This window comes from Ziziphus jujuba, chromosome 2 (genome assembly GCF_031755915.1).
Source record: "Ziziphus jujuba cultivar Dongzao chromosome 2, ASM3175591v1".
NCBI classification, from domain to species: Eukaryota; Viridiplantae; Streptophyta; class Magnoliopsida; order Rosales; family Rhamnaceae; genus Ziziphus; species Ziziphus jujuba.
The window spans coordinates 31,564,100-31,590,805 of record NC_083380.1 but is presented as its reverse complement, the minus strand read 5'-3'; the positions used below and the strand labels follow the sequence as shown (position 1 = coordinate 31,590,805).

At 34.5% G+C, this 26,706-nt stretch overlaps 1 protein-coding gene across 1 annotated transcript; it reads left to right on the top strand.

Moving 5' to 3' along the window:
• Window positions 1-84: 84 nt before the first annotated feature.
• Window positions 85-5,126, top strand: LOC107419516 (disease resistance protein RRS1). Its single transcript, XM_016028257.1, has 2 exons — window positions 85-217; window positions 4,768-5,126. The coding sequence occupies exons 1-2, from the start codon at window positions 85-87 to the stop codon at window positions 5,124-5,126; spliced, it is 492 nt and encodes a 163-aa protein (XP_015883743.1).
• Window positions 5,127-26,706: the final 21,580 nt, after the last annotated feature.

Genomic DNA, 26,706 nt, shown 5'->3' with positions numbered 1-26,706 from the left:
AGTGTATCTGCCAGGACCAACATATTCGAAATAGAGGACTCAGAAGAGAAAGAAAAAGTGACCAACATTTCTGAAACAGCGGAAATGGAAGTAGAAGTGACTTCTTCTGAAGAACTAGCTAACATTTTTGAAACAAAGGACATCGAAGAGGATGAAGAACTAGCCAACATATCTGAAACGAAGGACATGGAAGAACTCACTACCAAAAAAATGTCTTGTTGCCGCATTTGTTTAAAAAAAAAAAAATATACTGGTAAAAATTATTATTTGAAGCATTTTTTTAAAAAATTTGTCTTTAAATTACGTCATTATACAAATTTGTCATAAAACTGCATTGGGAAATTGTGATTATATCCTATTTCATTACAAGTTTTTTAATAGACTATTTCAGATCCATAGGGGATTTATGTCAGTTCCATGACTCTTGCAACTCTGACTTTATGTTTACTTTTGAAAATTTGACATATTACACACACGTTTCTAGATGGCTATTGATAATTGTGCATGTGGTCATAATATGTTCGGTAGTTGCTTTGCCTTTGATGAACTAATATATTTGCAGATGGCTTTTATGTTGAAACAGATATAGTGCCTTGAGGAAAGTGCTTGATCATTGAAGGAGAAAAGTTTAAAATTTTCAAAAGGATGCTGAAAATACATGTAAGTCTACATCTATTTTGACATCTCTGAACTGTTTGAGTTTAAGAAGGATCAAAATCAAATTTCTCTCTTTGGTTATGGTGAAGGACAATTTCTCTAGCTTGAAACATTCATTGGTATGATAATAGAGAAGAAGACAGCATATGCATCCTGTGATAAGACTCTTATGAATGAGAATACATAGGTTATTTAAGGATTTTTTCCATGAGATTCTGTCTGCTTATGGACAGTTTTTGCTGGCAAGTTTCCAATAATTAAGAGAAGAGTTGCTGAGTGCACTAGTCATGGAGAACCAGAATCATCCGATAATAGGAAGAGGCATTTTCAACCTTTGGGGACAAAAATAGCAGAAACAGAGAATATGCTACAAAAGCAACCTACTTCGACAAAACCAGAAAAGTGACAAAATCAGAAGGAAGATGCATGATTAAAGATAAAGGAAAAGGTTCACTGGACAGATAGAAGATAATGTTATAAGAAAAGTAACAAAGTTATATGGTGGAGTTTTGTCTGAAATCTGAACATACAAAGATGAATGTGTGTATGAATCATAATGATATGTTTGTTTATTGTTACCTTACCTTTCTAGAAAATATAACTGATGCTTTTTAAATTTTCTGGACAATTCAATTCAGGTTTTTGTTCCTGACTCGATAACCATTGTCAAAGCTACTGTTTCATAATGATCCTAAGTTCGACTCCCCAAGACACCCAAAACAAAAAGGGTCATGTTTTTGTGCAGAAAAGTCATAATTATCACAAACATAGTGAGCATAGCAAGGCTTTTCGATTAATATTTCTATGATTTTCAGTTACAGAAACTACCACATTTAAAAAATTGGAAAGAAAAAAATAATGCTTAAATCTTCAAGAGGCCTAAAGACAGTTTACCTGAATAAAAGACCCGCCACCGGAAATTTGAAGCATAAATCCAGCCTCAAACTGAAAACTCAATGTTGCCACCATTGACAGCTTCAAATGCCCTTTTTTTTCTTTTTTTCTTTTTTTCTTTTTTTTTTTTCTTGGGGTACCCAATTGACATATTTCGCTGCACCATCTTTTAAACTTCTCCATTACAAGCTAACACAACCTGAGCCTGCATTCTTCTTAGAAGAAAGCCTGCAAAAACGTTGGTGGTTTTTTTGAAGATTAGTTAGAAATATTGACAAAATCATAAAACAAAAGGAAAATTTCCAGAATGTGGGTTTAAGTAAAGACAGCTCTCAGCACATCCAGAAGAAATACTACAAAAGCCCAGTTCCCAAAAATTTTAAAGCTTTCTCTTTCTGATTCGAAGAGCTTTGGGATATTATGGTCGAAGAAGAAAAAAATCGAATCAGGGCTAGGCAAAAAGTTATAAAGCCAAGGGGGAGTTTGGTACTGGCTTTTAGTTTTTCCCCCAGAGGAAAAACATTTTGGATTTTTTTCATCAGATAAACAGTAGCTTTTTTCGTTTTCATTCTCTTCTTTCTAAAATTTCCAAAATTTTTGTTCAAAAACATTTTTAAAACAAATTAAATAACATGGATGATGAGCCGTTCTGTATAGCAGTGGAAACCACGCAGCGATTAAAAAACCACTATTTTTTCTGTCATTTCAAATTTCAAAAAAAAAATAATAATGAGAATAATAATAATAATAATAATAATAATAAAAAAGCCACGAATGAGAAGCATGGGCAAAATTAAGTAAGGAGACTTCAGTCACTAAACTATTGCACCAACCTAAACCATCAATGAGAGAACAGTGCACATTCATAAAATAAAAAATAAATAAAAACTCATCAGTGAACCATCCACCCTTTTTCCATTTCAATTAAACATAAAACGAGCGGCAATTTTGGTCTTTTCATCAATCAGTGGTACCATTCCATATCTTGTATCCATGTTGCCACTACATTAAATGTTGACATTGATGGGCATCTTCGTGGAAGTTACCTTACCATAAACATACATCCATATCATATGCATCTACATCATATTTTTTACTGGAAAATTAAAGAAAAATGGCTCACCAGCTTCCCTCTACCTCTTCCTCTAGTAACCGTGGAAGAGCAACAACACAACAACATGATGTTTTCTTGAGTTTCAGAGGTGAAGATACGCGCAACAATTTCACTGGCCATCTGTACAAAGCTTTGCAACAAAAGGGGATTCAGACTTTCATTGACAATGAAGAGCTAAACAGAGGAGAAGAAATATCACCATGACTTATCAAGGCAATAAGAGGATCAAAGATATCAATTATTATCTTCTCTAAAAACTATGCATCTTCGTCATGGTGTTTGGATGAACTGGTGGAGATCATCGAGTGTTGGGAATCATTTCAACAACCAGTTTGGCCAATCTCTTTATATGTGGATCCTTCTGAAGTAAGACACCACACGGGCAGTTATGGAGAAGCATTAGCTCAACATGTAATAAATTCTGCAAACAAGAAGGAAAAGTTGCCCAATGGAAGTTTGCTTTGAGAAAAGCTTCCAATCTCTCTTGATGGCATTTAGACAAAGGGTATGTAAATTCCTTATTATCTAACTCTCACCTTAATCCGTCCACTAAATGTAGATTGCATTTGTTGATCAATTTTGTAGTCAAAAGGTAAAATGCCATTCCACCATTTAATGACGATTTAACCCATCATACTAGCCACATCAATTTTAACCACAACAAGGTTAATGTTCTTTTATAATAATGATAATCGACTTTTTTCCCCATGTTCAATATATTAAACTCTTCCTTTTGCACTGATTATAATTTGTTAATGGGCAGAAATGAATCTCAATTGATCCAAAGAATCGTTGAAGCCACATTGAGCAAATCAAATCGTGCATTCTTGCATGTTGCCAAATACCCAGTTGGAATTGAATCCCATTTACAAAAGTTGCATCCATTAATAAATGTTGCAGAGAAGGACAAAATTCGATTCATAGGGATATGTGGAAGTGGTGGAATAGGAAAGACCACTATTGCTAAAGCCTGATTCAACAAATTTGCTGATGAATTTGAAGGTTCTAGCTTCCTTGCAAATGTTAAAGAAACATCAAAGAACCACTCTAGTTTACTTAAACTACAAGAAACACTTTTGTTTGACATGTTAGTGGACAAAAATTTAAAGGTTGGCAATACTCGTAAAGGTATCAACATTATAAGGGAAAGGCTGTGTCATAAAAGAGTACTTCTCATTCTTGACGATGTTGATGAGCTCCATCAGTTGGAGACCTTAGCAGGAGGGCATGAGTAGTTCGATGTAGGAAGTAAAATCATCATAACTACTAGAGACAAGCACTTACTAACTACTTGTGAAGCTAATGGAATATACGAAGTCTAGATATTGGATTATCCGAGAGCTTTTGCACTCTTCTGTAACAACCCAAACCACCCGTATGTGGATATTGTCCGCTTTGAGCCCAGCCCACACGATTTGTCAAAATGCATCCTAATGGTTAGGGGTCCCACCCTTCACCTGTCAATCCCACTGGCCCGGATCTCCTAGGCCCAACTGAGATATTGTCCGCTTTGGAAGCTAGGTGGTGAGTCCAATCCTATCCCTCACGGTTTTATTTCCCTCATGGGAATGCGTCCACAAAGGAAAGGTATCCACACGCTTATAAGCCATGCTTTGTTCCCCTTTCCAATGGATGTGGAACTTCACAATCCTTCCCCCTTGGGGCCTAGCATCCTCACTGGCACACCTATCCGGGTACTGGCTTCGATACCAATTGTAACAGCCTAGACCACCCATATGTGGATATTGTCCACTTTAGGCCTAACCTGCACGGTTTTGTCAAAACGCGTCCTAATGGTTAGGGATCCCACTTCTCACCTGACAGTCCCACTGGCTCAGGCCTCCAAGGCCTAACCGAGATATTATCTACTTTGGAAGCTAGGTGGTGAGTCTAATCCTACCCCTCATAGTTTTATTTCTTTTGTGGGAATACGTCCACAAGGAAAAAGTATCTACACGCTTATAAGTCATGCTTTGTTCCCCTTTCCAACCGATGTGGGATGTCACACTTCAGTTGGAATGCTTTTGAAAGAAATTAACCTACTGAAGAATGCCTTGAGCTCTTAGATCTCATTTTATGCTATGCTAATGGTCTTTCTTTAGCCCTTGAAGTATTAGGCTTCTTCCTGTGTGCAAGGGAAAAAGTCAATGGCAAAGTTTTATATGACATACTTAAAATAAGCTATGATGCTTTAAATGATGAAGAGAAGGCTATTTTCCTTGATATTGCATGTTTCTTTGTTGGAAAGGACAAAGATTATGCTACCCAAGTAATTGGATGTAGTAATTTATGCCCAGACATTGGGATTGAAGTTCTCATCGATATGCCTCTTGTCATGATAGAGAGCAACAAGCTGAGAATGCATCACTTGATCAAGAAATACGTAAGCAAATTGTCCACCAAGAATCCCCTGAAGTTGGTAAATGCAGTAGATTATATTTTCATCGTGGTGCTTGGATGAATTAGTGGAGATCTTTAAATGTCAAGAATCACTTCGACAACTGGTTTGGCCAATATTTTTATATATGGATCCTTCCTGATGTAAGAAATGACAAGGGTAGTTTTGGAGAATGTAACACCCCGTCCCAAACCACATCGGAATTCGTGCACGTTGACCGAGGTTGACCATTGATCGAGCGGGTCAAAGTTGACTTTTTCTTCCAGTTGAAATTTCGAGTTGACCAGGGTACCGTGGCGAAGTGCATGATGCCCCAAGTTTGTAGACTAGTAGCACGTCGAAAACGGAGCTACGGTTTGAAAGTTATGGGCAAAACAAGTCGAGGTGCAAACTATCCAGAAGGTGCCGGGAGTTGACTTTTTATCATTGTATAATTTTTCTTTGACTTTTGTATGTATGTAAAGTACTCATCGATACGAGTCCATAGACTAGCGGCACGCTTAAATCGGAGATCTGGCTAAAAAGTTATAGACGTGTGAAGTTTGCCGGATACCGTAAAATTTTAATATATCTGGCTTAAGTGCATAGTAATGCCATGTGTCGTCACCTGATTGGTCCACGTGGGTGAACAGTGTCACCACTGTGGCTTTTATTTGGCAAAAATCTCGGGGAGGAGAGAGAAAGAGAGAGAGAGAGAGAGAGATGATTGGCCGCCGAAATCGACAAATTTTCCGGCCGACCCTTGCTACATGCGTCGGCTAGATGGGAGCGCCTCCCCATTTCCGACCAAACCCCAAAATTTCACGACCGCGGGCCCCCGGACGCGCCCAGATCGAGCCGGCAAAGCTCGGCGGCGATTTTCCCCTCCACCGCCGGCCAACGCCGTTTGACCCCTTTCCGGCCATTTTAAGGCCACACGCACCAGCCACCCCTCACCACCTCCTCATTTCCGGCCAGCCCACCAAATTTCACGGCCATGGGACCTCCGACGCGCCGGGATCGGAGCGTTTTCCGACGAGGCACCGAAAACCTTCAAACTCCGATTTCTTCACCGTTCGGCCTCCGTTTGCCCTACCGCCGGTCCCGTTGGAACCCTCTCCCCTTGATCTATAAAACCCCCAAAAATCTCAGCCAACGGCCACCGCACGCGCCGCCGCCGGCGACGGTTGCTGGTAACCGCTGCGGCTCGTCGGAAATCACTGTTCCGGCGAGTACCCAGTTGCACTGCCGGTCCCTCTCCACTGATTCTGACCCCCTGAATCCAAATCTGGGGTCCTTTTCCTCCAATTCGTAATGGATTGAGAGGATCAAAGAGTTGAATCCCAAAAGCTTTCCGGCGAGATTCCGGCCACCACCGGTCCGATCTCCGGGAAGTAAGACCGGATTTGTAATCCTCGTCGCTCAAGCTTCGATTCGGTATATTACTCGTCAACTTTGGTTGTCGTTTGTGTTCGCTCCCCGGGTACCCATTTGGGAGTTATCCGATTAAAATATTAATATATTTGGTTTTGTGTATTGTGGATGTTTTAGGTGCACGTGCGAGTAGTGGAGTCGATCCTGTAGTGGATCTTGATTGAGATACGTGCTTAAGGTGAGTGACCCACCTTCAAATTAATTTCGGGAATTAAATTTGTGAATATTATGTGTGATTTGAATATTTGAAAATTATATTTTATGTGTCAAATATTTAATTGATTATTGTGGAAATTATTGGTGGATTTATTTTGATTAAAGAAAATATGCATCATATAAATTTATGCTGTGCGAAAATTATTTTATGGTCTTGAGGATTTTGGAATTCAATTATATATGAAATTCTTGTGGTTTTAACATTAATTTGGGCATGATTTGATTTTCAAATATTTCAAGGAAAATATTTGTTTATGTTGGTGACTTCAATTTTTATAAGTATGCCCATGAATGTTATGTGATTTAATTTATTATATTTCAAAAATATTTATGCTATTGGAAAAAATTTGAGTAATTAAATTGGTGGATTTGGGAGTTGGTGGATTTGAAAATCATGGAATTTATGACGTAGATTATAAAGAAATTGTGGAGAATTTCTGAGTTTAATTGGTTGGAATAAACCCGGTATGTTTATGGAAAATTTGAAATTTGAGATGTATTGATTTATGATTTTAGACGCACCATACACGTACTGGTGTTCTGTTTATATGTGATATGGTTAGTGTGCACACGGATGAGATTAGCGCGCAGGTGATTTTATGGGGTTGTCCTGTGGTTGCCATCGGATGAGGGTAGGCCGCCCCTCCATGGCCGGGACACCTGTTTGCAGCGGCGCGGTGGGATGCCACGCAACCGTATGCCGGTTTCTCTCTATAACCTCCTGTCTGGCAGTACCTTGGGACGCTGGGTACTGTTGGCGCCACTGGTATATAGTGGGTGCATCAAGTGATTTTCAGAATTGGGATTTTAAAATAAATATTTTGAAATTGTATTGGAATTAAAAATATAATTACCAATGCTTTTGGTATTTATTCGAATGGGGATTTTAAATTGGCTTAATTTTCCCTTTACTTAAGTATTCAATAAAGTAATTTCTTTTAATTATAAATTTTGGATGCTTGACTTATTATATTTTATTTGATATTTAGTTGAATAAATTGATGTCTTGGTTTTCGGGGAATACGAATAAAGGGTTTTGTGAAAAGGTTTTAAAAGGGAAACTTTTCCAACCGAGAGAATTGTAAGGGTTTTGAGAGAAATTATTATTTCCAATTAATTATTATTTATCTACTTTATTACCGTAGTATTATAATTGTATAGTAGATAGGGTCACTCACTGAGATGATTAGCATCTCATATTTTTAAAATTACGTTCCTCTAGGTACCAGGTTTGTCGGTATTCATCCGGAGCGGACTTGATCTTCATCACTGTCTTAGTTCGAGAAGAACCTTTGCCTTCTTTTACTGTAATTGTAATACTTCTTTCACTCTTGTTGTATTCTATGTTTAATAGTAATTCATGAAGCTCTGTATACTGTATTGGACACTTATGTATTAATTATGCATTGGATTACTGTTGTTCATTTGAAGTGCTATATATTTGTGGAATCAACTTGTAGTATTGTGGGAGGAATAAGGGGACGATATAGAAGTGTGTTTTCAGTGCAGGAAATTTGTGGTAAGTCTATCCCTTAGGGGAGATTCTGCCGGATTTTCCATTGGAGGGTCCGGTAGGGTTTTCCTGGGATCAGGGCTTGTCTAGGGTTCTGGTGAGGAATTTTGGACGGGTCCTGACAGAGAAGCATTAACTCAATATGAAGAATGTTTCGATAAGAAAAAGAAGGAAAAGCTACCAGAGTGGAAGATTGCTTTGAATAAAGCTGCCAATTTATCCGGATGGCATTTAGACAATGGGTATGTAAATTGCTTATCAACTCACCTTAATCCATCCATCATATTGCATTTGTTAATTAATTCTAGTCAAAACTAGGGTAAATTTCAATATATGCTCTTAGCAAGCTGTTTAAACTGTCACATCTTAGTTTAGCTGATTGTCAACAACTTCAAGAAATTCTAGAGCTTCCAGAAAGCCAAATTAATTTAAAAGCAACCCACAGCAAGTCATTGATTGAGACTCCATGGAAGATAATGGCTAACATCATTTCCAATGACACAGTCAGTCTCTGTCTCTCTCGCCCTTTCTCCATCTGTATATATATATATATATATGTGTGTGTGTGTGTGTGTGTGTGTTTGCATGTTTGTGTTAAACTAATGATTTCCATCAAGTTGCAGGGATTCTTTAGGGACTCAGAAATTGAAGCTACACTTCCAAGATTTGATATTCCATCCTGGTTTAGCCATAAGTCTGCAACGGAAATGTAACACCCCGACCAAAACCACATCGGAATTCGTGCACATTGATCGAGGTTGACTGTTGATCGAGTGGGTCAAAAGTTGACTTTTTGTTCCAGTTGAAATTTCTAGTTGACCATGGTACCGTGGTGAAGTGCATGATGCCTCGAGTTCGTAGACTAGTAGCACGTCGAAAACGGAGCTACGGTTTGAAAGTTATGGGCAAAACAAGTCGAGGTGCAAACTGTTCAAAAGGTGCTGGGAGTTGACTTTTTATCGTTGTATAATTTTGTTTTGACTTTTATATGATTGTAAAGTACTCGTCGATACGAGTTCATAGACTAGCGGCACGCTTAAATTGGATATCTGGTTAAAAAGTTATGGACGTATGAAGTTCGCCGGATAGCGTAAAATTTTATTATATCTGGCTTAAGTGCATAGTAACACCACGTGTTGTCATCTGATTGGTCCACATGGGTGAACAGTGTCACCCACGGTGGCTTTTATTTGGCAAAAACGACAGAGAGGAGAGAGAAAGAGAGAGAGGAGAGAGAGAGCGAGAGAGAGAAACGACCGGCCGCTGGAATCTTCAAATTTTCCGGCCGATCCTTGCTACACGCGTCGGCTAGATGGGAGCGCCTCTCCATTCCCGACCAAACCCTGAAATTTCACGACCGCCGGTCGCCGGACGCGCCCAGATCGAGCCGGCGAAGCTCGACGGCGATTTTCCCCTCCACCACCGGCCACTTTCAAGCCACACACGCCTGACCAGTCTCTCACCCTTGCGAATTCCAGCCAGACCACCAAATTTCACGGCCACCGGACTCCGATGCGCCGGGATCGGAGTATTTTCCAGCGAGGCACCGAAAACCTTCAAACCCCAATCTCTTCGCCGTCTGGCCTCCATTTGCCTCACCGCCGGTCCCGTTGGAACCCTCTCCCCTCGATCTACAAAACCCCCAAAAATCTCAGCCATCGGCCACCAGACGCGCCGCCGCCAGCGACGGTTGCCAGTGACCATGGCGGCTCGCCGGAAATCACTGTTCCGGCGAGTACCCAGTTGCACCGCCGGTCCCTGTCCACTAATTCCGACCTCCTGAATCCAAATCCGGTGTCCTTTTCCTCCAATTCGCGATGGTTTGGGAGAATCGAGGAGTTGAATCCCGAAAGTTTTCCGGCGAGATTCCGGCCACCTCGGGTCCGATCTCTAGGAAGTAAGACCGAATCCATGATCCTCGTCACTCAAGCTTCGATTTGGTATATTACTCGTCAATTTTAGTTGTCGTTTGTGTTCGCTCCCCGGTACCCATTTGGGAGTTATCCGATTAAAATATTAATATATTTGGTTGGTGTACTGTGGATGTTATAGGTGCACGTGTGGGTAGTGGAGTTGATCCTACGGAGGATCTTAGCTGATATATGCGCTCAAGGTGAGTGAGCCAGCTTTAAAAATATTTTGGGGCAATTAATTATATTTAATTGGTGTTTAATTGATATTTGGAATTCTGCTCATGTGGTGCAATTTAATTATAATTGTGGAAATTTATTATTTTGCTGTGATTTAATTTTATTTATTACGCATGAGCAAGGTATTTTCAGTAATAAATCGTATGTGGTTTTAATATTGTTTTCGGACATAATTGGTTTAAATATTTTAAGGAAATTATTTGTTTAATTGGTGGTTTAATTTTTATAATTATGCCCGTGGTATATTATTTGTTGGACCTCGTGTTAAGAGAAAACTTATTTTTATATTGTTATCGATGTTTTCGTACCAGGTATGTTAAAGGAAAATATGTGGGATGGTAAATGTGAAAATTGGTATATTTTCCACGGTGATTTTGGAAAATCGGTACGGTAATAAGAAATTTAATAATTATTTTAGACGCACTCATACAGTATTGGTGTTCCAGTGTATATGTGATTAGCGCGCAAGTTATTATGTCTCCCGTGAGTTGCCATTGGACCGAGGGCAGGCAAGTTTGATATTGGCCATACCCGCCCCCCTCCTTGGCTGGGATGACGGTTTTAGCAGCGGTACTGTCGGGATGCCGAAGTGCCATTTGCAAGTTTCTCACTTTAACCCCCCACAAGTCGGTGCTCGGGACACTGGGTATCGGAAGGCATCACTGGTATATGGTGTGGTGCGTCAAGTATAAATTTTTGGATGGAAATTTCAAACCCCAAAGTATTCAAAATTATTTATCATATTTTGTTACATTTTAATTATATTTGGGGTATTTATTTATTTATTTATTTATTGTTTATTAAATTATTGATTCCTTGGTTTTCGGGAATTACGAATATCGGGTTTTGTGAAAATGTTTTAAAAAGGAAACATTTCCAACGGAGTGAATAGTGAGAGTTTTGAGAGAAATTATTACTTTCCATTATTGTTATTTATTTATCTATTTAATTGCCGGTATTAATTAAATTCCTTTATTTGTTATATTATTAATATTAAAAGTGTTTAGTAGATAGGGTCACTCACTGAGATGATTAGCATCTCACGTTTTTAAATTCTGTTCCCTTAGGTGCAAGGGGTGGTAGACGTTCTTCCGGAGCGAACCAAATCTCCGCCGCTATCGTAGTTCGAGAAGTACCTTTGTACTCGTTTATTTCAATTGTAATAATTCTTTCATCTTTGTTGTATTCTATGCTTAATAGTACTTCATGAAGCTCTGTATACTATTCTAGACACTTATGTATTATTTATGCACTAGATTACTGTTATTCCTGTGAAGTGCTGTAAAATTGTGGAATCAATTTGTAGTATGTGTGAGGAATAAGGGGATGAATATAGAAGTGTGTTTTCAGTGCAGGAAATTTGTGGTAAGTCCAACCCTTAGAGGAGGTTCTGCAAGATTTTCCGTTGGAGGGTCTGGTAGGGTTTCCCTGGGATCAGGGCTTGTCTAGGGTTCCGATGAGGAATTTTGGACGAGTCTTGATAGGAAACCCTAACCTTTAAAGTGCCTTCAAATATGTCAACGAAAATCGCTGCAGTGATCATTTGTGTTGTCTCTACATCAAGTAGGAAACAAAAAATGGAGTTGTCATTCCAACTACTTGATAAAAGTAATGCTTGTGTGGGGTCTTTAAGAAGAGGGAACATTTTGGTAGAACTGGGGAATATGTTGCTTATTTATCTCCTTGCTAGCACCCTTCTTTCCGAGTGCTTACCATATTCTCCATTCAAGGATACCAAAATTAATGTTATTGAAAGAATACAACATGTTAACAAAATCAAGGTTCGGAGCACAATGATGTCTACTGCTTGTGGGATTCACATACTATGGGATGGAGATAAGATCATGATTGAAGGAAAGCCGATCAAAGTCTCTAACTCTATTTCACACATTATTGAGAGAACCTTTGATGATTTTGCTAATGGAGGCATGCAATTCAGTTGGAGTTCAAGGTAGAAGCAGAAAAGGGAAGTATCTGCACAGTTAGAATCGGACGATTCACGATACAGATTGGACGATTCGTATCGTTTTTCATGTAAAACAATTCAAAACATTTATTTGAATCGATTTAAAGGTGAATCATACGTTTCCTCAATTGAATCGTACGATTTGAACGAATCGCTGATTCACCGTTTCAAATTTTCTTTGCTTTTTTCCCTGTTTTTCAATTGACTTTAATCCTTCAAATGCAAAATACCTTCGAAAAAAATCTATTTAAGAAGTGGAGACTGGAGAGGAAGACAGTAATAATCGGAGAAGATGGAGAAGAGAAGAAGATAGTGATGATTTATTGAAAAAATAGAGAAGAATTAGAAGACGTGAGAGGACGACGATGCAGAAAGGGGAAGAAGACAAAGATGGCAGAGGTGAAGAAAAATTATTATTATTTTATTTGTTTTCTTTTTAATTTTTATGGTTAAAGTGTTTTTTTTTTGTCTTTTTGTGAATTTATTGGTTAAAGTGTAGAAAGTTGAAACAAATAATAAATTGATTGATATGATCGTGATTTTGAATGAATAAATTAAATAAAGAAATATAATTATTATTATTATTATTTTATTTTGGTTGTTTATTGGTTAAAGTGATGATTATAAATTGATAAGATGGGCACGTGAAAAAAAATATTTAGTTTTTTAATTATTTATTAAGATGGAATGTTATGATATGGCCACATGCAAATCCAAGGCTTTAATTAAGATGATGAGGAAGCACAGGACTATCATGGAGATAAATTGGAAAATAATGATATGGATTCCTTTAAATTTGAAGATTGATATTAGTTATACTTACAATTAATTAGATTTTTCTATTGTTTTATTTTCAAAAAATAGTATTTATTAAAATTTTATTTTATGGATATAGCTACCATTTTAAAAATTATAGTTGAATTTAGAATTTATAATCATATTTGTGTTGATGAATGATAGATTGATATTATTTTATAATTTTATTATTTTTAAGTGTATCTTACAATGTACGTTTCGTTTCTATATACGTTTTATAATTTTAACAAAATGATTCACATTTCGAATTACGATTTGACTACCAACATATTTGAAGCCGGATACTTGGAAGAAGAATAGGAACTGGACGACATCCATCAGAAGTAGAAAAGGGAAGTATCTGCCAGTACCAACATATTTGAAACAGAAGACTTGGAAGAAGAAGAGGACCTGGACGACATCCATCAAAATAGAGGACATGGGAGAAGAACTGGCTACAAAAAGTATGTCTCGTGGCTGATTTTTTTTTTTTAAAATACCAGTAAAAATTATTATTTGTGGCATTTTTTTAAAACTTAGCGTTTAATTACATCATCATTCAACTTTGTCATAAATTTGTTATTAGTCAAACTCATGGTGGCATTCAATTCAGTTGGAGTTCAAGGCAGAAAAGGGAATATGAATCGGCAGGGACCAACATGTCTGAAACAGAGGACTCGTAAGATGAAGAAGAACTTGCCAACATCTATCCGCACTGGGACATTGAAGAAGAACTCACAACAAAAAGTATGCCTTGTTGCTATATTTTCAAGATGGTTGTTGATGATTGTGTTTGTGGTCATGAATAAACTAATTATCTTATTTCCAATGGTTTCTATGGTGAAAACAGATACAGTAAAATCAAGGAAGGTGCTTAATCATTGAGGGAGAAAAGTTCGAAAGCTTTCTAAAGGATGCCGAAGTACAAGTAAGTACCAACATAATATATTTGTATTTTTGAATTGTTCAAGTTTAAGAAGGATTAACATCAAATTCCTTTTTTCTAATAATGGTGAAGGATAGATTAAACTCAAATCTGTTAACAATATGAAAGCAGTGACGAAGGAAGATGCATGATGGAAGACAAAGAAAAATATTAACTGGGGCAGATAGCTAGCATATAATGTGATACAAGAAAGTAACAAGGTTATGGTGGAGTTTTGCACCAAATCTGAACATGCAGAAACGAATGTATGTGTAAATCATAATCACAGGTTTCTTATCTAACATTTCTAGAAAATATAACTGATGTGTTTCAATTTTCAGTACAATTCAAGTCATGTATTTGTCCCTTGAAGGGATAACTGACATCTAATATTTATTGCCTTTATCCATCCATAATCTTGACAAAGCCAAATTGTCCTCTAAAAGCTGAGAAAAAATGTATAACATTTTGTATGGCTTACTTTCTTGCCTCTACTTCTTAAGATGTCTAAGTTGGTTACATTAGATGCTCAGTACTGCAGCAATCTGAGCACTGTTCCAAGTAACCTCGTGTCTAAATATTTTAGAAAATTGGATTTTGGAGGCCGCTCAAGACTCAAAATTTTCCTAACATTGTTGATAAAATAGAATGTTTAACAAGTCTAGATTTATGTGGCACTGCAATAAAAGATTTGCCTTCCTTGATTGATCTTATAGTTGCGTTTCACAAGTTGTACTTACCATGTGTAAAAGCTTCTGCACGTTCCAAGTAGCATTTATAAACTAAAGTTCCTTGATTTCTTGATCTTAAATGGTTACACAATTCTCTCTAAGTTTCCAAACTATAAACAAAAGAATACATGGCACAGTTAAGCTCAGCAATAGCATATTAAATCTTAGAAATTGTAATATATCAGAAGCGGATTTTCTTGTAACTCCTTTTAGTTTTCCCTTGCTTCAATGGTTTGATTTACCGGGTAACATGTCTGTCAGTCTTTCCTCGACTCTCAAGCTCTCTAAGCTTTCAGACCTTACTTTAGCTGACTGTCAACTGCTTAAGGAAATTCCTGAGCTTCCAGAAAGTCAAATTAATATAGTTGCAAGTCACTGCAAATAATTTATCAGCACTCTATATATGGAAGATAATGGCAAAGAACATTTCCAGTGGCACAGTCAGTCTCTCTCTATGTTTGAATGTGGCAAGTATACAATGGCTGTGTGTGTTTGTGTTAAACTAATGATATCCATTAAGTTGCAGGGATTCTTGAGGGACTCAGACTTTGAAGTTACACTTTCAGGTTCTGTTATTCCATGCTGGTTTAGCCATAAGTCTGCTAAAATAATCCATAACCTTCAATGTGCCTTGGAATATGTCAAAGAAAATGGCTGCAGTGATCATTTATACTGCCTCTAAATCAAGGAGGAAAAAAATAATGTGATTGTCATTTGAACTACTTCAGGAAAGTGATTCTTATGTAGGGTCTCTTAGAAGAGAGAACATTTTGATAGAACCAGGGAATACGTGGCTTATTTATTTTCCTGCTCGCACCCTTCTTTCTGAATGCTTGCCGTATTCTCTGTTCAAGGATACTAAAACAAGTGTCCTAAAAAAATTAAAACATGTTAACAAAATCAAGGTTTCATTCTTGGGCAGGAGGAAGAAGCATAATTATGACAGAGAAGTACCCATCTCTAGTTGTGGGGTTCATGTACTATAGGATCAAGGTGAGAACATGGTAGCACCAAACCTGATCAAGGGGGAAAGCCTCTGATCCTATTTCATACAGTTTTCGCAGAACGTGTATCTGCCAGGACCAACATATTTGTATCAGAGGACTTGGAAGAGGAAGAACTGGCCAGCATATCTGAAACAGAGAACATGGAAGAGGAAGAATAAGTGGCTTCTTCTGAAGAACCAGCCAACATTTCTGAGACAGAGAACATGGAAGAGGAAGAAGTAACCAACATATCTGAAATGGAGAACAAGGAAGAAGAACTTGCCAAAAAAAAATATGTCTGCTTTTGCAGGCTCTTCAAACATGTTAGAGATTGTTGGATGACATTTCATCATGTTCGGGAATCATGAGAAGCTTTCTCTATGTGTGGGATCCACATAGTATGGGATTGAGACGAGCTCATGATCGATCAAACACTGATCGAAGTCTTCCATCCTTGTCAGAATTTAGACAGATTTGCTGGTAATTTTCCATTAATTAAGAGAGGAGTTGTTGAGTACACAGATGGAGACGCAGAATCTAGTAATGGGTAAATGGGATTGTCGATCACTGGGGATCAACATAGCATAAAAAGAGAATATGCTAGGAATGCAACCTTGATGGAGGAAGGAAGAGTCACAATGAAAGATTAAAAAAAACGATAATAATAATTTAAAAATTAAAATATTAAAAACAAATAGAAAAGGTATTATTGGGCATAGAGTGATACAAGAAAGCAATAAGTTTTTTGGTGGGTTTTTGTCAGAAATATGAACTTACAAAGATGAATATTCAAATCATAATGATGTATTTCTACATTTTTTTCAGACAATATGAGTGATGTAAAAACATGTTAAATTTTGGTTGGCCCCCGGAAATCACTCGGGTTGGGCGAGACTCATTGTAATAATTTATTGGATAATTCTAACTAGTATTCCTTACACAATATGGTGAATTTCATTCTGGTCCTCAAACTTTTTTTTTTTAATTTTAATTAATTGATTTATTGATTAATTTATTTTTCATTTTGATCTTTTTAATGGGATTGGGATGGAAAGTTCACCGTTAGTCTCTGTACGGTACTGGTATGGGCCCCGTTAATGAGGTCTTTTTTTTTTTTTTTGGGATAATATTAAATTTATTATAACTGGGTGGTGCGGGAATGCCACACATAGCAAGGTTTAAATTGTTTCAAACATTAAACAAACGAACGCGAAAAAAAAATTATGTAGAAGTTAATTTTATGCACTAGGGAAAACAATATAAAAGTTATTTTTGGTAACATTTAAAAATAAAAATTGATACGTGTTATGAATAAAGTTTTCTAAAATACTCGAACAAATATGATTTTTTATGTAAAAAATTTTTTTAAAAAGATCTTCCCAAAAATAATTATATGAGAGATTTTAAATATTATTATACAATAACAAATTATTAAAATAAATAATAAAATCAATACAAATTTAAAAAAGTCCATATAAATATTCAAAAATATGAAAAGAACATTTACTTTCATAATTGTTCACAAAATCTAAAACATGTTTCATGTAATAAATGAAAAAAAAAAAACTAGGAAACAAATTTTATACTTCTTTAAACTTTTATTTTTTGAAAATAATAAAATAAATTAAAAATTATCCATAAGTAATAAAAAAATAAACTAGTAAAGTATTTTTTTTTTTCTTTTTTTGGGATATGATAGTGAAGTATGATTTAAATATTAGATTTATTGTTCATTTTAATTTAGAACTCATACAAATAATTTTTTTTATTTTATTTATTGTAAAATTGATTAAGACATGTTATTTGAAATCGATAAAATTTATCAATACATACCCAAAACAAAATTACACATAGTCCTAAGCCTACAAGTACTATATATATACACACACACATATATATTAATATATATATATATATTAACTTCATTTAGTAACAAAAATAGATACTTCTCTATTTATTTAATATTTATTCATATTTTTATAAAAAAATATATTTTAAATTTTTTTCAAAGTATAATATTTAAACTTTCTAAGACAATTTGTATTGGAAATAAATTATTTAACATAAATGTATTTTCACAATGATACATGAAACATATATTGGTATTTTTATGATATTTAATTTACCGTGTATGACAAATTTTATATTTTTTTCTATATGATATTTAATTTACCGTGTATGAAAAATTTTATTAATTTTATCTTTTTTTCTATTTTATAATAAGAAATATTTTTTCATATATATGCATACAGATTTTCAAATTTTTATTATTTTCGAAACTTACAATTAATAGTATTTAACTATATTAACTATCGTAGAAAGGAAAAAAACTAAAATATTTTTATTATGATTAAGAAGTGTATATAAATATTTTTTTTCTAGTTCCTTTATTTATTGCATTTTTTATTTATTTAGGTGGATTAATATATCTGTTACTTTTTTTACTATTTATTTAGATTTTTTTTTTTGGCATTTAAAAAGTAAACTTATAAAATATATCATATATGGTCCATATGAAATGACCAGTCCTACCTTGGCTAACAGAGTAAATGATATGAACAGTCCACTTTCGTTTGCCAAATGGACGGAAAAAAAAATAAAAAAAATAAAAAGACTAACAACGGACTTTTAATTGTATCGGAGGACCAAAATGAGAAAAAAAAAAAAAAAAAGTTCAGGGATTAGATTCACTTAGAGACTAACAATGAAAATTATCCTAATTTATTTGTTAAACATTTTTTAAAAAATAAAATTGCAATATAGATCTCTCATTTATTTTTTGCATAAAAAAGATAATTTTTTTTTTTTCATTCTCTTTTACTAATTCTCTAAATTTTTCCTTTTCTTTTGAAAGAAAAAAAAAAGAGACAAATTATAATTAATTAAAAAAATAACGAAAAGTATATATATATATATAAAGCAAATAAAAGAGCGAAAACTAGAAAATAGAGTATTTTTAACAAGTTATGCAAAAGGAAAGGGAAAATTTACCAAATACTTGGCAATTGGCCAAGATAATTTGGAATAATTTGCATGTAAAAAACAATAATGCTTAAAGTTATTAAAATATTTACCAAAATTATTAATTAAAAGATGTGGTAAAATTTAATTAGTTTATTTTTTAATTTATTTATTCATTTAAGGGTTTAATCATTTATATTTAAATTATACGAATATTTTAATCAATAATATCTTAATATATATCATTTGATAAATAAATTTAATAAATATTTTGGCATTTATATCACTGGGTAGAAAAACCATTTTTTATGATTTTAAAATACTGAAAATCATTTTTAATATGATAAATATTAAATTACAAATTAAAAAGATTAAGTCAAATTTCTTTTTCAACTTTTTATTTCATATCATTTTGTTTTTCATTTATTATTTTTTGGGGGAATATTTCAATTTTGAACTTTTACTACAATGTCGATTGATTAAGTACTTGTTTCCAAGCAAAAATTAAAAAAAAAAAATTACTAAAAAAATAATTAAAGTAATTTTTTTTTTTTTAAATCTTTCCACCGAGACTTTTCCCCCTGTTTGCCAATTTTTGCAAATTTTCCTCTTCCAGCCTTCCCCCCCCCCCCCCCCCCCCCCCCCCCCCCCAACAAAAAAACAAAAAAAACAAAAGAATTACATAAACACACCTCATATTTCGTTTCATTTTTGTTGAATATGACTCCTTTGGTAAGCGCAATTTTTTTTTTGAAACTCTCACATGCCCTTCTTCTTTGATTCCCAAACAATAATAATAATTAAACCACATATTGTCTAGTTTTTAATATCAATTTAAATGCTAAATAGAAAACTAACTATACTATCAATTTAAATGCTAAATAGAAACCTTAAAAAAAACAAAAAATTTATGTCATATAGGTACCATCCAATATGCATACAAAAGTAATTTTTATAATTTATTGTATTTTTTACATCATTGCCTTCTGACCTTCATGCCTTGCCTTGTAAGTAAATCTGTTTTGTTCTAAGTTGTAGACTCCTGTATTATGACCATTGAAAGAAGGTATGTGGGAAAACATCTGGTTAAAGTAAATTCAATTTTTCTGGTATTCTGGACATTGTTGGATGGATACCGACATCGATTTGTTTCAATGTATGAAAATAGGTCTATGGTTAAGGTGAGCAACGCTGCTTGTTATTAATATAATTAATAATAAAAGTCATTCTTGTAGGATCTCTTAGAACAGAGAACATTTTGATTGCACAAAGTATTATATGTCTAATTTACCTCACTGCTAGAACTATTCTCACCGAGTGCTTGCCATATTCTCCATTGAAACATACTAAGATTACTGTTGTAAGAAAAATAAACCAGTTAACCAAACTAGGATCAAATTTTTTTCCGGCTTTAATTATAAGGATTATTTGTCAGCTTATTTAGGGATTCATGTTGACCAGGATGAGATCATGATTGAACAAAAGCTGATCAAAGCCTGTGATTCTTTGTCACTAGTACTGACAGAAGCCTGGATGAGTTTCCTAATGGAGGCAATTGTGGTTCTCAGCAGAAAAGGCAATTTGAACGGGTGCATTCAGCTTGGGGGAAATAGGAGCAGCTTCTCCCACGATAATTTGGAAAATTCCCTTGGGATGTATATAGTTTTCAGACTCACTTTTACACAATTTTTTTACTTTATCCCATTCTTTTTGCATGTGCCTGTTCTCTCATTTAAACAATTTATTTATGATATCCGGAAATCCAGGGAAGCTGTCTCTAGGTTATGGGTTGAAAACAAGTTTTGTTGGGGAAGAACTAAACCATTTCTATTATATTAATGACATACAAAACAAATACATGGACACAATATAAAATATTCATACATGCAGCGGGATCCACACACACATGATAACCTTTACAATTCTTTTCACACTTAAACACCTAGCATTAATTATTTATTCTAACATACTTTACTGACACATGATAGCTCTCTTTCTAGGAGCCTACTCTACTCAATGGAGTAGCTCACCAGGCATGGAAGCCAAAGCTTCATTTTATACTTGCTATTGTCGGTTGCTTTAAGCCAACTCTTACGTCTTCTAGACTTCTCCAATATGCCTTGCTCTCATTCTCAATTTTAGATTGTTTTTTTTCACAAATTCCAATGCTTTACTTGCCAACCAAGTATATAAAAAATATTAGTTAATTCTAGAGCCTTCTAAGTCAATATTGATCCTTCATGTTCATGATTGATCAAACACTGATCAAAGTCTCCCATCCTTTTTCAGAACTTAAACAGATTTGCTGGTAATTTCCCACTAATTAAGAGAAGAGTTGCTGAGTATGCTTCTCATGGAGAACCAAACCAAAACTTGATGGAGGAAGGAAGATGCTCTGATGAAAGATTAAGGAAAAGGTTTATTGAGGTTTATTGAGCAGATAGTGACACAAGAAAGCGAAAAGGTTTTGGTGTGGTTTTGTTTGAAATATGAACTTGTAGAGATTGATATACAAATGATAGTGATACTTTTTTATCCTACATATTTCAGACAATATAATTGATGTTTTTACATTTTCTGTTCAATTCATTTCATGTTTTTGCATATAAAGTATAACCATCTGTAACACCCCATCCTGAAGTACATCGGAAATTTCTAAAATTTGACCAAGGTTGACCGTCGTTGACTGAGAAGGGATCAAATATTGACTTTTTGCTCCTGATGGAATTTCACATTGACTGAGGTACCGTTTAAAAGTACACGTTGTCACGAGTCCATAGACTAGTAGTACATTGAAAATAAAGTTACGGTTTGAAAGTTATGAGCAAAATAAGTTGAAGTCCAAATTGTCCAAGGGGTGCCCAAGTTGACTTTTTGTTCATGCAAAGTTGAGCTTTGACTCATATATGGTTGTGAAGTACTCGTCAATACGAGTTCATAGACTAGCAGTACGTCCGATTTGGACATGTGGTTTGAAAGTTATGGACATGTAAAGTTTTCCGAATACCGTAATATTTTAATATATTTTGACTTGAGTGAACAGTGTGTGCCACGTGTCATATTTTCAGCCAATCCCATGAGTGAACAGTGTCACCCATGGGTGCCTTTTATTTTGGCCAAAACACGTGAGCCGGGGGGAAGAGAGAGAAAGAGGGGAGGAGAGAGAGAGAGAGCTAGAAAGAGAAACCCAACCAACCACCGCCGATTTGCCATTTTCTGGCCACCCTTTCCATACATGCGCCACCCTACCTTGAAGTCCATCTGAAAGCCGGCCGGCCAGCCAAAAATCATGGCCAACAGACCGCCGAAGCATCTTCAAACCCAGATTTCTCCCTATTCCAGCCTCTATTTGCCTCACCCCCAGTCCCGTTGAGTTACCCATTCCCCAATCTACCTTCCCACCAAAAGTCACGACCAGTGACCATCGGATGCGCCGCCGGCGGTGATGGGTTCCGGTGACCACAGCGGCTCGCTGGGAAATCGACTTTCTGGTGAGTTTCCAGTTGCATCGCCCATCCTTTCCCACTAATTCTGACCCCCTGAATCCAAATCCAGTGTCCACTTTCCTTAATTCTTAATGGATTGTGAGAATCGAAGGCCAAAAATCCTAGAGCTTTCCGGCTAGATTCCGACCACCTCGGGTCCAATCTCCGGGAAGTAAGACCAGATTCGTAATCCTCCTTTCACAAGCTTCAATTCGGTATATTACTCATAAATTTTGGTTTTTGTTTGTGTTATCCCCCCGGGTACCGGATCTTATGAAGGATCTTGGTTGGATTGCGTACTTGAGGTGAGTGACCCACCTTCAAAACTATTTTGGGGACTATTAAAAATATATATTTTGTGTTATTTGAAATTATGAAAAATAAATGTGTTTGATATTGAGAGGAATTGATATTTAAAATTTATAATGTCAAATTATGATTGATTAATATATGTATTATCATCGAACTATATTTTGGGATTGTGAATATATATATATATATATATATATATATATATATATATATATATATATGGTGCTAATTGAATTTATGAAAAATGTGCTATATATGTTTAATATTTAAGAAATTGTTATTTGAGCTTATGATGATGATTTATGTTGACTTAGTGCATGTATTGCATCAAAAATTATATTTTGGGTTTTTAAATAAATTATGTTTTAAATTGTTATTAAATTTATTTTTGAATTTATGATGCCAAAAGTTTATTGATTTAAGCATATATTGCATGAAAATCATATATTTGGTTTTAAAGAAGTTATGAATTTAAATTATGATCGATTATTGTTAAATTTATATTATGAAATTTATTACGTATAATAAATTTACTTATATGGATTTAAGCAAATATGAAATTTATGTGAATTTGATATAAATTGATTTTAAGATTTTGAGAAAAATAATTGTATTAAAGTATTGAGTTCAAAATCTGTATTTATACGTTTGATTATTTATGGATCAGGTTTTCATGGTGTTGAAAATTGTTATATTTAAATGGATGGATTTGAAATTGATGAATTTTAAAGTGATGGATTTATGTTGAGGATTAAAGAAAAAATATGGGATTGTGAATTTGAAAAATGATATAATTTCCACGGTGAGTTTGCAAAAGTTGTTATTTTTTTAAAATAATATGGTTATTTATTTTAGACACACTCATACAATACTGGTGTTCTATACTATGTATATGGATGAGCGTGCAAGTTATAATGTCTCCCGTGAGTTGCCATCGGACCGAGGGCAGGCAAGTTTGATATTAGCCATAAGCTGCCCCCCTCCATGGTTGGGATGACGGTTTAAGCAGCAGTGCTGTCGGGACGCCAAAGCGACCGTATGCAAGTTTCTCTCTTTAACCTCCCGCTAGATGGTGCTCAGGACTCTGGGTATCATAGGGCATCACTGGTATATAGTGTGGTGCGTCAAGTTATTTTCTCGATACAAATTTTCAAACCAAAATGTTTTAAAATCGTATTTAAAATTACACATATTTAATTTTGTTTTATTGCTTATTTCAAACTAATATTTTCTAAAATGTATTTATTCGTGTTTTAATCAATTATTTTAAATTGGTGTTTTAGAATTTTATTTTACCATGTTGATATTATTTATTTAGATTTTGAGATTTTAACATAAATTTTATTGTATTCTTTTATCTATTTTAAGTTGACGTTTAAATTTACTAAAATGTTTCCTTGATTATTTCATTAATTTAAACAAAAAATTTTATAATTTATATACTGAGTTTATTTTTGTTTTATGCCAAATTTTTTTAATATAAGTTTATTTACGATTTTATTTATTTTATCTAGTGATGTTTTATTCTAAATTTAATTATTGGATTTTTAAAATGTTTTCAATGTAAATATTGAGTTCTAAATTAATATTTGTATTTATGTGCATTCTAAATTATTGTGTTTCGTTTAATCTGATATTTTCTTGATTATTTTAATGTAAATTTTATTGTGATTTTGCTTACTTTATTTATGATATTTTGTGTACAATTTAATAATTGTTATTAAAATTATTCATGTTTCTTATTATACATTCTAGATCTTTAATTTAATGTATTTTATTTATAATTTATTTAATTAATTATTCCTTGATGTTTGGGGCATAAAAGATTGAGTTTTGCGAAAATGTTTTAAAAGGGGGAACCTTTCCAACGGAATGAATGGTGAGGATTTTGAGAGAAAATATTATTTCCAATTTATTATTATTTATTTATTTAATTATTCTTAATTAATCAAGTGTACTATAATTATTATTACTATTATAATTGTATATTAGATTGGGTTACTCACTGAGATGATTAGCATCTCATGTATTTAAATTCTGTTCCCCTAGGTCTAGGTTTGGAGATGTTGATCGTCCGGGACAAGCCCGACGTATTAGTTCTTTGCCGAAAGTCCAAGGAACATTTCCTCCATTTTTCCTCTCCACCTTGTATTCCTTCTTTATATGTCATTGTATTAATTTCATAATTATTTGTATAATGCTCCGTATACTGATTGGACACATATTTATTGAATCATATATTGATTCCCTGTCATTTACTTGGAGTGCTGCAAACTTATGGAAGTAAATTGTAGTAAGGTGAGAGGAACAAGCTGGTGTTTATTGGAGTGTGTTTTATGTGCAGAAAATTTTGTGGTAAGTCCTACCCTTAGGGGAGATGCTGCCAGATTTTCCGCTGAAAGGTTCGGTGGTGTTTTCCTGGGATCAGGGCTTGTCTAGGATTCCGGTGAGGAATCTTGGATAGGTCCTGACACCATCCCTATGATTTTGAGTTACATAAGCTACCAAAAAAAAAAACAAAAAAACAAAATTGCTAATGAAATTGGAAAGGAAATAATGCAAATATCTTCAAAGAGGGTAAGAAAACAAAATTTACCAGAATAATAAGACCTAACACCCCAAAATTTGAAGCACAAGTTCGTAGCAGCCTCAAATTGAAAACTCAAGGTTTCCAAACTGTTCACAAACAATGCCTTCAAATATATACATATGGTGATTTTGAAGGTCAATTCGAGATATTCAGAAAATCATAATGAAAAAAAGAAAATTTTCAGAATGTAGGTGTAAATGGAAGACGACTCTTACCCTGAGAAATAGTAGAGAAATAAGAACGAAATCCAGCTCCATAAAACTTAAACGCTTTCACTTACTGCTTCTGAACAGCTTGTAATTTTGTGGTCCAAAGACAAAGAAGAAACAGGGGAAGGCATAGAGTCAAAGTATTAGGAGAGAGAAAAAAGAAGAGCTAAGGGGGGGAGAAAGAGAGTTTGCAAAGTGATAGTAGTTCAACGAGATTCGTTGTAATAATTTATTTGTTAAACTTAAAGTTCCTTGAAAAATAAAAGTACAACAAATCTCTCTTTCGTTTATTTATTTATTTTTCATATAAAGATGACCATTTCTCTGTTAGACTGTCTGTTTTCATTCTCTTTTTCTAGTGCTTTGGATGTAAGTCAATTTTTTTAAAAAAAGAATGCAAATATACTTAAATAACGAAAAGTATAAAACGACAAAAATTTTAATAACATATTACACATAGAGTAAAAATTTCAAAAGTAGGTACCTGCCTCCACTATCTCCACGTTGGCTCTGCTATGTATGTGGCTTCTTTTATCTCTTTTCTAGAACTATTGTTGGAAAAGTCAGGGTCGCATATATTTTTATCAGCGAGAGGAAATAAAATTCCAGAAAACCGAGTCATTACGTGTGAGAACCGTGTTAAGTTTAGACTTTTTTTTTTTGTTTTTTTTTTTTTCTAAACAATACAAATGTGAATATAAACTTAAAAGAGATTCCAACCATGATGATGGCAATTTATTACAGCTAAGAACATTATATTAAAAGAAAGCACTTTAGCCCCAAAAAAAAGAAAAAAGAGCTATAAACAGACAATATTATATTACTTGCTAGTTAAATGAAAAAAAACAAGAGCAATAAATCGAAAAATGTAGTCCACTTGGGTTGGATGATGATGAGAAAAGAATTCACTTTGCATCTTCATGGAAAGTACCAAAAGCTTACAACTATATATATATATATGTGTGTGTATGTGCATAATAGATGAAACTGAATTGCAATAGTTCATTATGGCCCACTTTTCCTCTACCTCTTTTTCCAGTGTCAGTGAAAAGCGACATGATATTTTCTTGAGTTTCAGAGGCATAGATACTCGCAAAAGTTTCACAGGCCATCTTTATAGTGCTTTGCAAAACAAGGGAATTAAGACTTTCATGGACAGTGAAGAGCTCGGTAGGGGGGAAAAAATTTCTTCTTCACTTATCAAAGCAATTACAGAATAAAAAATCTGCATTATTGTCTTCTCCAAAAACTATGCATCTTCAACATGGTGTTTGGATGAACTAGTAAAGATCCTCGAGTGCCAAGAATCACTAGGACAATTGGTTTGGCCAGTGTTTTTCAATGTTGATCCCTCGGAAGTAAGAAATTGTGCGGGCAGTTATGAAGAAGCA

What these genes read in the sequence shown, in the direction of transcription:
- LOC107419516 (XM_016028257.1), top strand. Translation starts at nt 85, where the DNA reads ATGGAAGTAGAAGTGACTTCTTCTGAAGAACTAGCTAACATTTTTGAA. An exon ending in CACTACCAAAAAAATGTCTT is followed by an intron (nt 218 to 4,767) that starts GTTGCCGCATTT and finishes GTCTTTCTTTAG; the next exon opens with CCCTTGAAGTATTAGGCTTC.